The sequence below is a fragment of the Stomoxys calcitrans genome, chromosome 5 (assembly GCF_963082655.1).
Source record: "Stomoxys calcitrans chromosome 5, idStoCalc2.1, whole genome shotgun sequence".
NCBI lineage: Eukaryota > Metazoa > Arthropoda > Insecta > Diptera > Muscidae > Stomoxys > Stomoxys calcitrans.
This window is the reverse complement of record NC_081556.1, coordinates 154,226,574-154,245,389: the sequence shown is the minus strand read 5'-3', so window position 1 is coordinate 154,245,389 and position 18,816 is coordinate 154,226,574. Positions and strand designations below refer to the sequence as shown.

The following is an 18,816-nucleotide window of genomic DNA, read 5'->3' as shown; positions in this document are numbered from 1 at the left end:
GATTTGGATATAGCTGCCATATAGACCGCTCTCGGTTTTAAGTTTCGGGGCCATAAAAGGCGCATTTATTGTCCGATGTCACTGAAATTTGGGACAGTGAGTTAAGTTGGGCACTTCGACATCCTTCTTCAATTTGGCCCAGATCGCTAAAGATTTGAATATAGCTGCCATATAGACCGATCTCTCGATTTATGGTTTTGGGCCCATAAAAGGCGCATTTATTGTCAGATTTCGCCGAAATTTGGGTCAGTGCTTTGTATTAGGCTCTTCGATGTTTTTGTGCAACTTGGCCCAAATCGGTCCAGATTTGGATATAGCTGCCATGTAGACCGGTATCTCGATTTAAAGTCTTGGCCCCATAAAAGGCGCATTTATAATCTGATTTCATTGAAATTTGACACAGTGACTTATGTTAGGCTTTTCGAAATCCGTGTCGTAAATGGGTAAGATCGGTATATTTTTAGATATAGCTACTGTACTTATAAGTATTTGGTCCAAATCGGAATATATTTTGATATAACTGCTTTGGGACATAAGGTATGCTATATTCACCGGATTTTGATGAAAGGTGGTTTACATTTATACCCGAGGTGGTGGGTATCCAAAGTTTGGCCCGGCCGAACTTAACGCATTTTTACTTGTTTTTGGTACTATTTGATACTTTGGTTACAGAAGGGGACAGATTTCTGACATTTTAAACGCAATTATTACGAAACTTCATAATCTTATAAACTGACTACCTAGGTTTTTGAAAGTCCTTCACTATTGGCCAATATCAAAAAGGGGGCTAGCGAATCGTTTAAATAAAACGAAACTAATTTTTAAAATAATAATGAAGAAAATTAAACTCAATTTAAATAAAAGTTGGATAAATTGAAATAAAGTTGGATAAATTGAAAACCACACAGGTCCAATACTGGAGGGGTTATCTATGTATGGACCTATCTGCTATGGTTTTTGTTTGGGTATTTAATTCTCTTTTTCCCTTGTTGCAATTTATATGATTTCCAAGCATGATGAGACAAAAATGAACTGAAACTATTTAATAATTAAATGATATTTATGCATTTATTTTAAACAGTGACCAATCCCACAGGCCAATAGACATTTATGAATAATCTACTGTCAAAAGAAAGACAAGTAATTTGTAATAAATCGTTATTAATAATATATTTAACTTTTCAGTAACTTTTAAGATTTCAAGAATTCCCCTTCCACAAATGCCAACAGACAAGTTGATCAATCAATCATGGCAATAATTTGCATAAATAGTTAGCTGTTACAATGTTCGTTGGAGGTCTTTAAATGCAGAATTCATTTTTTAGTATAATTGTGAGTGTGAAATAAGGTGCAGTCATTTGAAAAAAATCTCCTTGACCCTTATATGTAAATGAAAAAAAAAAAAAAAAAATATTTGCAATTTCTAGAAGAGCGGCAAATTACGTATGATTTACATTTTTTAAGCCTTTATTTAAAATTTTTTATTTTCATATTTTTTCAGTTTTCTTAATAAAAAAAAGTGCTTTCCACTTACCTTAACACCTTTTTGGCTGCTAAAATCTGTACTTAAACATTGCACGGCGATATTAATCTGTAAAGGAAAATAGAAATAAAAATTATTATCAAAATATTGCTATGGCAAAAATTTCTCAGCAAGAAAATATGGTCATCAACATGTGGCCATAAGGAAATCATAAACATTAAACAGAAATTAAAAAGAAAGAAGCCACAATCTAAGAATCCAAACAAATATGCCATAATGGCGATGGCAGCAGACAATTTTCAGCAAATCACAAACAAAATGATGGCTAAGGCTATTGCAAGTTGCAGTTATGTATTTGGCAGCAACATTTGTCATTGGCTATTAATTGCTATAAGACCAAAGGAAGACGCAAACAACGTTAAAGAAGGAGAAACAAAAAAAAAAAAAAACGCAACAGCCAACAACAAGTGCTTTAAAGTTTTGCTACTTAACCATTATGGTGATGATGGCTGCAGCATTAGCAGAAATATTGCTGTGCTGATGCCATGCTCTCAAGCTTGTAATAATGCTGTGTGGTTGTTTAAGCAAACATTACAATAAATCACCTGGCTAGCTATACACAAAAAGAGAATAGCCACCGAGAATAGCCTCCCCTCTCTCGGGCTTCTCTTCGAAAAGTGGGGAGCTATGCGACAAAGATGCAGGCTGACCAAAGGGGCCACCACCATTTAATTTTTATTTAATATCATTGTAACGCACATCATAGACCAAAGTATGCGAGCATTCGTCGAGCAGCTTCAATTATACAACTTGTTAAGTGCTTGTTTGCTTTGAACTGTCTGATGATGAGCCCACTGCGCGGCTGCCGGGGATGATGATTGTGCGTACGACCAGACGTGCTTGAGTTGTCTTCTTTGTTTGTGTGACGTTTTTGTTTTTTGTTTTTTGGTTTCAATGGAAATGTGTTTAAAACAATTTCGAGAATGCCATTGCAAAATAAGAAGAAGAAGAAATAAATATACAAAAGGGGCAAACGATTGGAAAATCCATCATCATCATCATCATCAGAAGCGGCAGTGGCAGTGGCAGCAGTCAACAGTTTGGTAGCTGCCTTTGCTGTTGTTGCTGTTGCTGTAGTGGGGGAATCAATGCTTAACAATAAACAGTTTTTGATGTAGGCCTACGAAAAACGCATAATCATTTTGTGGACATTGTGGCAGCCAATACCCATGCTGGTAACCACACCACCACAGCCAACCATTGGCTTTTTTTTAATGGCAAAGTGCAGCAGCGTACAGCCTTAAGAGCGAGCATGCATCTCAAACCAAAAGAGCCACTAGCGTTTAATGGGAATTAATTAGCGAACACAGGCTTTACCAAATAAAGCTTAGGGCAGAGCCACCATTCACTCACTCAAGCACTCATGCAGTATGTCAGTCAGTGATTCGTTGTCGCTTTACATGGCCATCACCGCCATTTGCCGCCATCATCCAAAATCCAAAGGCATCAGCATAGAGTAGGCCCACTATAACAGCACACAAAGAAACTGCAGGAACGCAACCAAACAGCCTTAACGAATCACAAAACACCCTAAACCCATCAAAGAGACTGACACACACATGGACAGACACCGCCATGTGGAAATGGCATACGGTGTACGAGTATTAAAACGAAATGACAAAATTAATATTTTTATTAAAAATGACAAATGCGGATGTTTGCCATTTGACAACAAGAGAGAAAAAAAAATCCAAACATCAACCACAAAGGCAAAAGGATAAGAGATCAGCCATGAGAGATAGGGGTTTTATATGGCTATAATAACCATACGACTAGTCATCATGGGCAATTCATGGCAGTAAGGTGGATTTTTTTATTTACCCGACAATTTGTAAATGAATTTCACAAACATTTAAGCGTGCGCATATGCACACGCACATCCCCATCCTTGCAGATATGTGGACACACACACACACACTTACACACTCTCCTCATCAGGCATCTTAACATTAACTCAAACATTTTAAACAACACCATAAATGTATTTGGCAATTTTAAACATTTTTTCCAACCGCTACGCCAGCAATGTCTTAAACTTGCAGCAATAGATGAAGACGAGGAGTAAGAAGAATTTGAAAAAAAAAAATCTTATTGTTTGTGAGGCTTTGTGTGGTTAAGCAGCCACAGCAGCAGCAGCAGCAAAAAGGAAATTAATTAAATGGAAGTTGCAGTGGTAGGCAGCCATCCAGCCAGCTTGCGCACAGTTATATATCCATAATAAGTATGTCCAAGCAACCACTAAACATGGACATATCAACCAAAAAGCCAAAGAAGAGTCTAACAAATGACAATGGCAGCTATGTAAAGTGTTGGCCTTATAGGCCAGAGCAAAGCAGGCTGGCCAAGTAACAACATGGACGGTACGTACGGTACGTGCCACACCTGCCAAACATCCCCAAGACCTCCCATCTTCTATGCACAGCTCATCATAAGACTGTCGGCCTTTAATAATCACCAACAATAGCAGCATTTCCCCCCCCCCCCATTTTCCCCCTAAGAAGGGATTTTTTTAAATGGCAAAACTTTATTAAATTGTAATTTCTTCTGTGGCTAATTGTTAACATATCTTTGGTGTAGGCATAACTAATTTGTTGTCAAGATTCTTGGGGGAATTCTTTAGCACTGATTTATTTTTAAAGGGAATTATAAGATAAAATTGATTTTTAATTATCTTCGCGAAAGGGTATGGCAACAAAAAAAATGGGGGTTTTTCTAATATGGTGGTGCTTGTTGCTTAAGTCTTTCGTTTGGCAGGAGGATTTTTTTTTTTGTTGAAAACATTTAAAAGATATAGGAAATTAAAAATTTTTAGAGCTAATTTTTTTTGGTCGAGTCTTTAAAAATAGAAATATTAAGCTGACACTTTACAAAGATTTTTTTGTCCATAAGCAGGTTAAGATCGAAGATGGGCTATATCTTGATATGGCCCCCATATAGACCGATCCGCTGATTCAGGGTCTTGGGCCCATAACAGCCACATTTATTGTCCGATTTTGCTGAAATTTGGGACAGTGAGTTATGTTAGGCCCTTCGACATTCTTCTTTAATTTGGCCTACATCGGTTCAGATTTGGATATAGCTCCCATATATAGCTTTCATCCGATCAGCTGTAGAAGCCACAATTTTGGTGCGATCTTTACAAAATTTGGCACGAAGTATCTTTTGTGACGTCCCAATATGTGTGCACAATTTCATCATAATCGGATCAGATTTATATATAGCTCCCATATATATCTTTCATCCGATATGGCCTTTTAAAACTGTAGTAGCCACAATTTTGGTCCCATCCTTACAAAATTTGGCATGGAGCATTTTATTGAACGTTCTCATATGTGTGCAAAGTTCCATAAAAATCGGTTCAGATTTCGATATAGCTCCCATGTATATCTTTGATACGATATGGCCTTTTAAAGCTGTAGTAACCACAATTTTGGTCCCATTCTTACAAAATTTGGCATAGGCCGTTTTATTCAATGTCCACATATGTGTGCAAAGTTTCATAAAAATCGGTTCAGACGTAGATATAGCTCCCATATATATCTTTCATCCGATATGGCCTTTTAAAGCTGTAGTAGCCACAATTTTGAACCCATCCTTACAAAATTTGGCATGGAGCATTTTATTCAACATTCTCATATGTGTGCAAATTTCCATACAAATCGGATCAGATTTAGATATAGCTCCCATGTATATCTTTCGTCCGATTTGACCTATAAAGGCTGTAGAAGGCACAATTTTGGTCCGATCTTTACAAAATTTGGCACGAAGTGCTTTTTGTGACGTCCCAATATGTGAGCGAAATTTCATCATAATCGGATCAGATTTATATATAGCTCCCATGTATATCTTTCTTCCGATATGGCCTTTTAAAGCTGTAGTAAAACAATTTTGAACCCACCCTTACAAAATTTGGCATGGGCCGTTTTATTCAACGTCCCCGTATGTGTGCAAAGTTTCATAAAAATCGATTCAGATTTAGATATAGCTCCCATATACATTTTGCATCCGATATTGCCTTTTAAGGCTGTAGAAGCCACAATTTTGGTCCGATCTCTACAACATTTTTCATCAGATGGTTTAATTGACATCCCAATACGTGTGCAAAATTTCATCAAAATCGATTTAGATAAAACTCTCCGATCTTTTATGCGTTTCGACTTGTAAGACTGTAGAAGCCACAATTTTCGTACCATCGTAAGATAATCGTATAAGGTTCTATTCAATATTTCAATGGGTATGCAAAATTGAAGTCTGACTATTAAACATGTTGCCAGCATTAGGAGGGGGAAAACCACCGTTGCAATTTTTTTTTTTCTGATGGTCTCACCAGGATTCGGACCCAAGCGTTCAGCGTCATAGGTGGGCATGCTAACTTCTGCGCTACGGTCGCCTCCGCACCGCACATGCAGCACCCTTGCTATCGTAATTGTGTAAAGTTAATACTGAAGTAAAATGCCAAATGTGTTGCAATCGAAAGACTTAAGCAACAAAGTTTTTGGATGAGATTTCCTTGGCAGCTAATATAGCCCAAGTTCTTGAGGTTAAGAGATCTATGTCACCTAAACATCCCTGTTATTAGAAAATCTTCAGGCGTTCTTAATAAATTGTTTGCAAAATTCTTTTATTCATATTACCAACGAAAGACTTAAGCAACGAACTCGACTTTGGAACTGAACTGAACTGAGCAGATATTACATTCAAGCACAATAAAGCATTATGGCAATTTACATATGCCTTATACAAAAAGAACAAATTAACACACAAAGCTTACATATATTTAAATTAAAATATTTTATTATTTATCTAAACAAGTGTCATAATTGACCTGATAGTTTGTAAACAACAACTGATCGACCAAATGGACAGATTTTTGCACAAAGAAAAAAACAGAAGAAAACAAAAACAAAACACCGAACACAGTTAGAGACAGGCATTAACAATGTGTTATTTTAGCTAATAATTCAATATTTTATGGAAATTTTTGTTCGTTAGTTATTTAGCACATTTGCAATAAATTTTAAGACTTTAATAAGCCTCTTTATAACAGCAGCCATCCAGCGAACAACAAGCAAGCGCAATTGCAACAACCAGACAGATAGCAAAGCAAAGCATGAGGGTGGCCAGGGCGTGTACAAGGTGGGAGAGAGCAATATCAAGAAATGATATAAATGAACAAAAAAAAAATGCTATACTTGCCAGAGAGATAAGATACGAAATAAAAATGTAACATTTTGAATTGAAATTTGCTTGGCTTTTCACAGTGGTACTGACTGACATAATGGCCATAGCCATTGGATTGGCAAATAAAATTGTAACTCTCTAAGACTTGGACAAACAAAGCTACAATTGGTTTCTTTTGTATGAGGTTTGTATGATTGTTTGACAAAAGTTAAAATCGAGCACACTCACAGCAAATGTGATTTATTAACAAAATCCCCTTTACAATACTGAAAAGTCATCTAGAGTGCCACAATATATGTATATGGAGGAGATCTATCTGTAGAGTCTATGGCAACAAAGATCTAGACTGAGGAGATGATGGTGGTGATCGTTGTATACAAAATCAAATGGCCAATAGTTGGCAGCGTATTTGTTTTTTTTTGCTTAATTTTGCTGAATGTGTGTAAGTTTTGAGATATGCACAGGAAATTGCAAATGATTTAATTGTATTGCTTTGTGTGTGTGTGTGTGTGTGTGTGTTTAGCTTTTTGCAGCACACCAAGTTTATGGCTTATTTCAGTTGACGACGTGTGCAATAGAAACTATGACGATTAGAAAAAAATTCATTTTAATATAATTTCAATTAATATTACGCTGTGGTGCCCGCTGTTGTTGTTATTGCTGCCAGCTATTGGTGGATTAGCCGTAATAAAAATGCATAAACAAAAAAAAAATACTTGGCCGCTGCAGCTTAATGGTAATAATTTAATGAATGTTTTGTTTTTCAAATTAATTAGCATAGCAGAATGTTTTTTTATGGCACAAATGCCACTGAGATTGCATTACCACATGAAACCATTCACCTTTTCATTTAATTTTTTTTTTGCTGTGACAAGCGCCAAGTGGTATCTAGAATGGAAATTAATCATTAAACCACTTTTTTTAAACAACTCCCTCTCTTAGGCCACAAAAAGAAGCCATAAAGTCTGTGGACAAGGGAAGCTTTAAAATCTGGCATTCCTTAGGAAAATTTTGCATAAGTAAGCCATTGGCTGTCATTACTTTGTTATTTAAATCAAGCTTCAAGCAGTTATGTGTCATGTCTGAATAATTTCTTTATTGTCCATTGTAATTATGTGAAAAAACATTTCATGTCATTCTGGCCTCCATGGAAATTTGCATAATTCAGTTTTTTTTTATTCTCCCCCCCAATGGCTAATTGAATGAATTCATTGAAACTTTATACGTAATGTGTCCTACTATCTATGCATGGCTTTGGGCAGACTGCGTGCGAGCATTATTTATTTCAATTAATGCCATAATTTTTATGCATTTTTTTATGTATGGTAGCTCAGTTGGTGAATGTTCAATGTCCATAGAAAAATATCAAAAATGCCAGACTCCATACCGTGAGTGCGTGAGGTGCTAATTGCCTGGGTAATAACAATAATGGCAGACACATTAGTGGTAATGATTACGTCAACCGTCTTAGCCACATAGCGCAACAACACTCACTCGCACTCGCACTCGCACTGGCACTCTTTTGAATTTTCATGTATTTCTATTTCACACTTGTGACAAGGCAACAAATGTAAATTTTTAGCGTTTGTTTTTTGTGAGTGTTTAATTTATGCCTGTTTGTCATTTTAATTTTCCAATGGCGTTTCAATTTCAGAGTGTCACATTCAAGTGTAGTTTGGGAAAAACGTTTTCTAATTGGCTAAAAAGGCTATTTGAATGAAAACGCCCTCTTTTTTACTGTGGGGACAAATGGGGTTGTGTTTAGTGTGTGAGACGAGAGAGAAAGTTGGAATGATTTTTTGAGGAAAAGGAAAAGAGGTTTTAAAAAATCAAAAAAAAAAAACGTGTGTGAAAATTTTAGGTTTTAGGAGAGGGGAAACTTTTTCCTCACTCACTCTTCACCATAGAATGGTTTTACACTATTGAGTTGCCCAAAAAGTAATTGCGGATTTTTCATATAGTCGGCGTTGACAAATTTTTTCACAGCTTGTGACTCTGTAATTGCATTCTTTCTTCTGTCAGTTATCAGCTGTTACTTTTAGCTTGCTTTAGAAAAAAAGTGTATTTGATTAAAGTTCAAGTTTTATTAAAAATGCATTTACTTTCTTTTAAAAAAATCCGCAATTACTTTTTGGGCAACCCAATAATTTCGTCTGTCCCTTTGTTAAACCTCGAAATATTGGTCCAAGACCCTACAAAGTTTATATTTTCTAGATCATCATAACATTTTAAGACGATCTAGCCATGTCTGTCCGTTTGACCCTCTGACTGACGAAAGAACGCTTACTTTCGAAGAAGTAAAGATAGGCGCTTGAAATTTTGCACAAATACTTTCTATTATTGAAGGTCGGTTGGAATTGTATATGGGGCCATATCGGTCCATCATGTGATATTGCAAATTTTGGAATATTTGGAACTATGGAACAGGGGCAAACTTCTCACATATCAATGAGTGCCGTCCAATTTAAGTTTTAAGCTCAATGATAAGGGGCCTCCTTTTTATAGCCGAGTCCGAACGACGTGCCGCAGAGCGACACCTCATTGGGGAGAAGTTTTTACATGGCAAAATACCTCACAAATGTCGCTAGAATTAGGAGGGAAAAACCCTTGCAGAAATTTTTTCTGATGTTCTCGCCAGTCAATATAAATGCTCTTAAAATCGTACGAAGGTATCGAGGGTCACGCGTTAATGGGTTAAAGATATTGACCAATTATGTGTAGGGTATTGTATAGTCGGCCCCGCCCAGATTTTACTCCTTGAAACTTTCTACTACATCAGTTGATCAAAAATGACTATAACTGAATTTTATGTCTGTAAAAAAAACGAAGCCAAATTTTTGGTACAAAAATGCTGAAAAAAGTTGAAGCCAAATTTTTACTACAAAAATGCTGAAAAAAGTTTGTGTCTTAAGTCTTTTGTTTTCATTAAAATTTCTTGCAATTTAAAGGAAATTTGTTTTATGTTTTAGGTCGTTTTTAAAATTTAAATCTTTTTGTTTGTTTCTCTTAGGAGGCCACCGTAGCGCATAGGTTAGCATGTCCGCCTATGACGCTGAACGCCTGGGTTCGAATCCTGGCGATACCATCAGAAAAATTTCAGCGGTGGTTTTACCCTCCCAATGCTGGCAACATTTGTGAGGTACTATGGCATGAAAAACTTCTCTCCAAAGAGGTGTCGTACTGCGATACGCCGTTCGAACTCGGCTCTAAAAAGGAGGCCCCTTGCGTTGAGCTTAAATTTGAATCGCACTGCACTCATTGATATTTGAGAAGTTTGCTCTTGTTCCTGTTCATGGGTAAAATTTGCCACTAAGGAACAGGTGCTTTATATTTACGTGCCTGGACATCCGTGAAACGGCCTCTAATTTCCTTTATAGAACTGTCGAATAAACCTATTTTAAAAATTCATTAAATTTTGCGAACAAGGCGGTAAGTCTTTTGATTTACCAGAAAATTTTTTAGAATGATCCCCAAGTTTGAGTTTCCATCGCGAATTACAATATTTTATTATTTTCTATTTCTTCTATTCTTATTTCCACCATGCCTAACACCCTCTTTATATGCCATTTTGTTTGAACTCAAAGCATTTGCATGCTTTCTGCATTTAGATTTACAAATTACTTTCATAATTTGAATTAAGCCTCGTATAGTGGCAAAGCCTTAAGAACCGCATAATTTTCCAAATCCATTTAAAGTAAGTCAATGGTGATATGGATGATGGTGGTGGTGGCTACAGCAGCCAACAAAGACTCAACTTGGCAAAATCATGGCACAACCATAGGAAATAAAAAATGATTTCGTTGAAATGTGTGGCATAATTCAATGCCACATTAAAGTATTATGATTGCAAAATGCGGCGACTTAGAATTTAAAACTGTAGCATAAATTTTCCATTCAACAGAACCCCTTCTAAACAAAAAAACCAAAGACCAATAAGCCAGGTGCTCCAATATTTCATATGCACTTTTTTTTTTGTTTAAGTTTGGTGGTGGGGCAGCAAAATCGAAGCATATCAGCAAGGCGGTCATTTTAAAGATATAATCTCCCAAAGGGGGGGGAGAGAGAGAGAGGGTGACTTGAAAGCCTAAAAGGATTTCTGGCTATATGTCTATTTGAGTTTTGTTTTTTTTTTCTCAACTTCTTTCATCTACTCTAAGTGTGCACTTATTTTTCCTATTGCACAGGCAGTCAGGTAATTTTCAACAACGGAAATTGAGATATTTTTCATAAGTTATGCATGGTGCTGTTAAAGCTTTAACCGCTACAAACCACCACTCATTCATTGGTGTGGCATAGAAAATTTTAAAACTCTGGCAAGTAGGCTGTACAAAAAAAAAAAAACAAAAAATGTGGAAAAAATCCTAAGCAACACCTAGAGCTTCTGCCAGGTAGGCTCCCTTATTTCTTTACCAGCTACTGAATGCTTTTTTGCAATTAAGCTTGATTAGCTTTAATCGCTGCCTGATATTTATGTGTTTTCATTAACATTATAAGTTTCTTTTTTTTTTGTTCTTGGCTTCTTGGTCTCCTTAGTGGTTACTTGAATGCTGCTTGGGCTGCCAGTGAATGCTCAATGGCTAAGACACGAAATGAAGTTTTTTTTCTATCCACATGGCTTGCATAGGATGTGACTTTAAGAAATGGGCACGTAATACAGTGGAAATATGTTAAACTAAATTACAACATAAAGGAAATTATTCAATAACTTGTGTTGGCAGATTATGGGTGATTTTTTTTTTTTAAATTTTTTCTTAGCTAAGTTTGTTGCCTTAAGGAAATAAAAACTGTGATTACGTTAAGAGGAAAGGTAAGTGGAAATTTGAATAAGTCAAATTATTTAGGGTATAGGCTGTTAAACTCTGACGGAAAGACAGACAGATGAAAAGAAAACAGTTCCAACGGTTAAAAAGATGGATGGAAGGACATGAGATCGTCTAGAGAACACCTTTGATGCGGTCCTTTATCTTTATTTCTGGAGATTGCTAACTTTGCACAAAAATTTTTAAAAAAATTTTTCAAGTTTCTCGCTTAAGTCTTTTGTTTGCCGTGCTTAGCTTTGAGAAACCCTACAGATCTGATAAATAAAAAGGATTTTTCATAAATTTTTATTTGATGTTAAGTACTTGTCCACATAGACGGACGGATAGAAAAAAGAAGAACAAGTAAAAAAGGTGTAAAGTTCGACACGCATATTGAGAAGTCTAATAAGTACAAGTTATTGTTCAATTATGTAGAACAAAATATTGGTCTTTTTGGTAGCCAAATCCAAATATAGACCGATCTGAAGCACATACGACACGGATGTCGAAAAGCCTAACATAATTCACTGTTTCAAATTTCAGCGAAATCGGATAAAAAATGTGTTTTTTATGGGGCCAAAACCTTAAATCGAGAGTTTGGTCTATAAGGCTGCTATATTCAAATTTGGAGCGATCTGAGCCTAATTGAAGAGGGCTATCGAAGGGCCTAACACAACTCAATGTCCCAAATTTTGGCCATATCGGACAATAAATGCGCCTTTTACGGGCCCAAAACCTTAAATCGAGAAACCGGTCTATATGGCAGCTATATCCAAATCTGAACCGATCTCGTCCAAATTGCAGAAAGTTGTTGAAGAATCTAACTGAACTCACTGTTCCAAATTTTGGTGAAATCGGGCAATAAATGCGCCTCTTATGGGCCCAAGAACTTAAATCGAGAGATCGGTCTATATGTCAGCTATATCTCAATCTGTACCGATCTGTGCCAAATTAAAGTGAAATGTTGACTGGCCTAACAAAAATCACTGTCCCAAATTTTGGCCACTTCGGACAATAAATGCGCCTTTTATGGGCCCAAAACCTTAAATCGAGAAACCGGTCTATATGGCAGCTATATCCAAATCTGGACCGATCTCGGTCAAATTGCAGAAAGTTGTTGAAGAGCCTAATTGAACTCACTGTCCCAAATTTCGGCGAAATCGGATAATAAATGCCCTTCTTATGGGCCCAGGACCCTAAATCGAGAGATCGGCCTATATGGCAGCTATATCCAAAACTGGACCGATCTGAGCCAAATTGAAGAGAAGTGTTGACAGGCCTAACACAACTCACTGTCCCAAGTTTTGGCCATATCGGACAATAAATGCGCCTTTTAAGGGCCCAAAACCTTATATCCAGAGATCGGTCTATATGCCAGCTATATCCAAATTTGGAACGATCTGGGCCAAATTGCAAAAAGTTTTTAATGAGCCTAACTGAACTCAAAACTCGCCCAATTTTCGGCGACTTCGGACAATAAATGCGCCTTCTATGGGCCCAAGACCTTAAATCGCGAGATCGATATATATGCCAGCTATATCCGAATCTGGACCGATCTGAGCCAAATTGAAGAGAAATTTTGACTGGCCTAACAAAACTCACTGTCCTAAATTTTGGCCACTTGGGACAATAAATGCGCCTTTTATGGGTCCAAAACCTTAAATCGAGAGATCGGTCAATATGGCAGCTATATCCAAATCTAGACCGATCTGAGCCGAATTGAAGAGGGCTATCGAAGGGCCTAACACAACTCATTGTCCCAAATTTCGGCGAAATCGGATAATAAATGCGCCCCCTATGGGCCCAGGACCCTAAATCGAGAGATCGGTCTATATGGCAGCTATATCTAAATCTGGACCGATCTGGGCCAAATTGATTCGGGATGTCGACTGGTCTTACACAACTCACTGTCCCAAATTTCGGCGAAATCGAACAATCAGCTCAATATCTTTATTTTTAAAGACTGTAGAGTGATTTCAACAGACGGTCGCACAGACGGACAGGCGGACAGGCGCAGACAGACCCACAGACGGACGGACTGACGGACGGGCATAGCTTGATCGTCTTAGATTTTTACACTGATCAAGAGTATATATATTTTATAGGGTCAGAAATGGATACTTATATGCGTTGCAAACGTAATGGCAAAATGAATATACCCCCATCATTCAGTGGTGAGTATAAAAAGTCAGGCGTACAACTGGACAGACGTACAGAATGACATGTGAAGAAAAAGTTGGCATAAAATTTAAGATTTTTTCCTTATTTGTAGGATGCTATCACTAAATTCAATTTCCTTTTTACTAACGAACAGGATCACCCATTTCAAATATCCATCGCTAATTGATTCTTATTAGACTCCACAGATGACTGGCCAATTATTATTTTTTGAGAAAAAAAAAAATTTTTTAAACTTAGTTTTATAACCTGAAAAACTAAATATTGAAAGAATTTCCTATTGCTAAGGATATTTTACGTCTTTAGCTGAGTTACACTGCTGTCTTAAGTCAAAGTAAATTTTTTAACTTTCAACCATGTTTTGCTTATTTTAGATTTTTGTTGTTTTACAACAAGACACAAAGTTAAGGATCTTTTAAGGATCTTTAAGGATCCTAATATTTAAAATAAAAAAAATCCTTAATGTCAAGGAAAGTATCTTTCACCAAAGGAAAAGTTTCCTTAAAAAGCTGAAAAATTTATCATTTTTAATTTTAGTTTGTTATCTTTGGCTGGAATCTTTACAATTAGAACAAAATTTTTCTCAGTGTACAGACGGTAGGTGGGATGCAAATGGCTGAATCGAAACCAAATGTTAGACGAACTCACTTAAGGGTGTTTCTGATCTATGATTCGATGTGTTCCGTATGGGATTATACGAATCGATGATGGAAAATTAAAACAAAATTTTTCTCAGTGTACAGACGGTAGGAGGGATGCAAATGGCTAAATCGAATCCAAATGTTAGACTAACTCACTTAAGGGTGTTTCTGATCTATAATTCGATGTGTTCCATATGGGATTATACGAATCGATGATGGTGGACATGTTAAACACGATTTCTTTAAAGTTCGTTTCTTAAGTCTTTTGTTTTATTTGCTCACATTTTGAATATAAGTGGAAAAACAAAACAAAATTGTATTAGAAATCAAATAAAGCAGCTAGAATCATTCGTTGTTCATTATTCAAGATTTATTATGAATTTTTTTATTCTTTATATAAACAAAGCCATTTTTTAATTTTTTTATAACAACAAAAAACATTTTTTGCTCTCAGTGTAGCTTCTTTCTTTAAGGATTCATTTGAAATGACAAATAAGGAAAACTTTTATTTGAATTTTTAAGCTTTTCTATTATATTTAGAAATAATTCAACTTACCTTAGCGGAACTTTCCAAGGGATTCCAATAGACTGCTATGGCATTGTGGGAGACTTCTTCAATACAACCAGCTAGGCCCACTGAATTCTTAGTGTCTATGGGAAACAAAACGAAAGAAAAAATTGCGAAAAAAATACCAATGAATAAATAATAATAAACCTCACATAACTATATGGCTAAGAGATTCCTATTTGTTGGAGATGTTGGCAAAGAATATTTAAGAATTGGTCATTTGTCATCTTTGCAGCATGGTCACAAATTTTTCTACACCTATACATATAGATGTGAATGAGGCTTAAAACATATTAGCAATTACTTATCACAATTTAGAAATCTTTTTCTTGTAGGGAATACAACACAGACTAGGCATAGCCACCACCATTAGCATGAGCGAGGACAACGACAATATGTGGCCAAAGTGGTCACAAAGTACAATCATGAGCCTTTGTTGGCGAAGCAGAGTATGGAGTTTGCTTGGTTTGGTGCATGCCAACTCCTTTTGTGTGATTTTTCCAATTAGCCAAAGTAACATACCCCTCTCACATGAGCCAGTGGCCAATACCCAACTGACAGAGAGAGAGAGAGAGAGAGAGGGACTAACACACTCCAGCACTAATGTGGCAATTCTTGGCTTTGTTTTGTTGTGAATCAAGTTAAGGCCTTTAATTTTTTTATCAGCCATGAAATCTTTGTTATAATGGCCATTGGCCATTGCCCGCAACAAATTCATTCGATGCGTATTCAATAAAATTACAAAACTTACAATGATCTTCAATAACCAAACAGGCAGACAAACCGATATGCGGACAGACATACCGCCAGCTACCCAGACAGCCATCCAAGTTAGTCTGTTGAGCGTATAAGCCATATTATACCCTCCATACACATGCTGCCAATTGTGATAAGCATCATTGGCTTTGGCTTGAAAATTAAGGAAAAGCATTAAAAAAAAAAAAAATCACAAACATACTGAAAACAATATCCAATATGACACTTGTTGTAGAAATAAAGATTTTATTTCCCAGAGAACCCTGAGAGTTAACAATACGGCACGCAAATGAAGCAACATTGTCTCAAATTACTTTGAAAAAGATTCATAGATAGTCAAACGAAATCCCCCCAGCGGCAGACGGACAAAAAACGGACAGACATCAACAATTTAGCATAAGCTAAAGATGTGAAGGAAAAAAAAAAAACATCTATACACTCCGAGCATCCTCTGCCATGACCAATGTTTCATACGTGGGAGTTAATAAACACATTTATAAAATTTTTTTTTATCTGTCCATCTGTATGTTGGAGTAAATTTGTGTGTTTCTCTCTAACCGCTAATGATAGTGACTGATGCCCAATGGAATTATTGTCTTTTTTTTTGGGAATTTCCTTAAAATATTATGAAAACCTTCGTTAAACCTAAATTCACATTTCTTATGTTTTATTATAAGCTGGTCATAAATTTTTCTAAATAAAGACTTTTTTTGGCTGGAGCTTTTTGCTATCATAGTACTTACCTGCATCCAAGATTCTCTGCTTAACGGAATGCTGTCGACTGTGCCAAAATTGCCAGGCCTTAATTTCATCTTCAGGGGATTTTTCTTCACGGAACATTAACATAATGACACTCTGTTTGAAGGAGACAAAAATAAATAGAAGAAATGTTGAAAATATTTTACCAAAATAAGACATTAGGTGTTGAAAATGTATAAAAATTAAAAAAAAAAACTATGGCATTAGGAAATTAAAATCTTAACAAGTGTAATGGAGGGCGAACAGATTTCATCGAGTTAATTTGGAGAATACGGAGGCCACCGTAGAGCAGAGGTTAGAATGTCCGCTTATGACGCTGAACGCCAGGGTTCGAATTTTGGCGAGACTATCAGAAAAAATTTTCAGCGGTGATTTTCCCCTTCCAATGCTGGCAACATGTATGAGGTACTATGCTATGTAAACTTCACTCCAAAGAGGTGTCGCCATAAGGCACGCCGTTCGGACTCTGCCATTAAAAGGAGGCCACTTATCATTGAACTTAAACTTGAATCGGACTGCACTCATTGATATCTGATATAAATCGGAGGAAAAAAACTTCTCCTGTGCCCCCAAGAAAAGAAAATCAGAGGAAGAGCCTGAGGGCAATCTAGGCACCAGCGCCTACTTCCCACATTTTCGGGATAGTAGCACCACATGTGTTAAACCGGCTAAAAGTTAGGTTAGCTTTAATTGGCAGTCTGCCATCAGACTCTTAGACTTTTTCGTTCATTGTTGTTGTTGTAGTAGTAACAGTGTGTTGTACACTGAGGCGGCAGCCCTTGCCGATGTAGGAATTCATAGGGTCAATCCGGTACGTACAACCGGCTGTCATGGGATTGTTCGTTCATTGTGATACCACAGAAACAGAAGAAGGAAGATGCCTTCTAGTTCATACAGTTGAACCATCCAGATCGTTTGAAAAAGCCCAACAACTTGCGAACAATCACATCCGCTAAATCAGACAGCTTATCAAAGAAATGATAACCTTAAGTAGAACTCCCTCTGACTGGCAGTGCGGGACATACACACAGAAGGTGTTAAACCGGTTGTAACGCATCCCCAAAAACCCTGAAACCCGCAACCTGCGACTAACATGATATCAAGGACCAGTCAGGCCAGGACATAACAATCGCTAGTCAAGACAGTTACACGATAAGTGCCTGTCCTGCAATCCATAGTCAGTCAGTCCACGCTTCAAGCAACTCTCACAGTGGTGGGTATATAGATTCATTTCTATGGTCAACACTCACTAACAATCCATTCCTAATTAGCTTGTCAGCCAGCTCATTACACCCAAACGTTGATGACCCGGCGCCCAACAAAGCCTGATAGTCTTCCTCACGATCTGAAAATGTTTTTTGCTTAGGTGATGTCACGACCAGGAAGAGGAGCAAACTTCTCACAAATCAATGAGTGCTACACGATTCATGTTTAAGCTCAATGCTAAGGGTTCTCATATTTATAGCCTAGTACAAACGGCGTGCCGCAGTAAAATGATCTCAATTTGATTTGATCCAAATGGTGGGAGAGTTTACAGTCTTAAAAAACTCACGTATGCACTACACTGGTTGATCATAGTATGGGTTGGCTGTGAGCACCACACAGGCTGGAACAATGAGCTCCAATTTGTTTGGTATTCATTGCTGTTTCAAGAAGCCTGGCTGCGAGCTACCGAGCGCGTTCACAGGTTGCGGATAGTGGAATGCTCTGTACGGAGTAGCTGCAAAGGCAGTCGCGCACAATCAGCGGTATCGAGCGGAGAGTCTCAGTGAGAGGCCGGGCGGCACCGGCCTATGACGCTCTATTTGCCAAGGTGAGTAATTGGCGCCTTTTAAAAAAACCAAAGGCCACCCTGTTCCCGATGCGATAGGTCCTCTAGACCGGAACGAGCTTGCTCATCTACAGGAGTTTGACGAGGATCGTCACCTTCACATGAAAATGTGGCCAAAACAACAACAACAACACCATGAACACCATCAGAATCTAAAAGCCTTTTAGGTTGCATACAATCACCACTTGAAGACAATCGCAACAATGACGTACGATAGCTGTATATGAATGCAATACCATAATAATTCTGGCCAATTTCGGTTACTAAAGTAATCGCATGCATCAACTTCGTCAATTAGTTCACTAGTTCAGTTAGTTCCAAAGTTTAATTCGTTTAGAGAGCTTTTTAGGTCTTTTGTCTTAGTCAGTCATTCTTTTTCCCTTTTAGCTTTTGTCTAGTTTATTTAGTTGCTTCTCTGGTTCAATTCGTTCAGTTAATTTTCCTATTAAATTAGTTTTGTTCATGTCTCTGTTTCTTAACCAGTCATTAATTTTTTTCCATGTGTGCTTAGTTCTTCCAGAAAGTTCCCATTTTCAGTTTGTTTAGTGGGCTGTTTTTGT

At 37.1% G+C, this 18,816-nt stretch overlaps 1 protein-coding gene across 7 annotated transcripts in view; it reads right to left on the bottom strand.

The window, feature by feature from the left end:
* LOC106094415 (protein grainyhead) overlaps positions 1 to 18,816 on the bottom strand; it is a 467,628-nt gene that overhangs the window by 34,378 nt on the left and 414,434 nt on the right. For all 7 annotated transcript variants that reach the window (XM_059370613.1, XM_059370612.1, XM_013261660.2 and 4 more), the window contains 3 exons: positions 16,410 to 16,521; positions 14,899 to 14,993; positions 1,535 to 1,591 (listed from right to left, as the gene is read on the bottom strand). In XM_059370613.1, the coding sequence (XP_059226596.1) occupies positions 1,535 to 1,591; positions 14,899 to 14,993; positions 16,410 to 16,521 (264 nt within the window). The remainder of the gene's footprint in view (positions 1 to 1,534; positions 1,592 to 14,898; positions 14,994 to 16,409; positions 16,522 to 18,816) is intronic.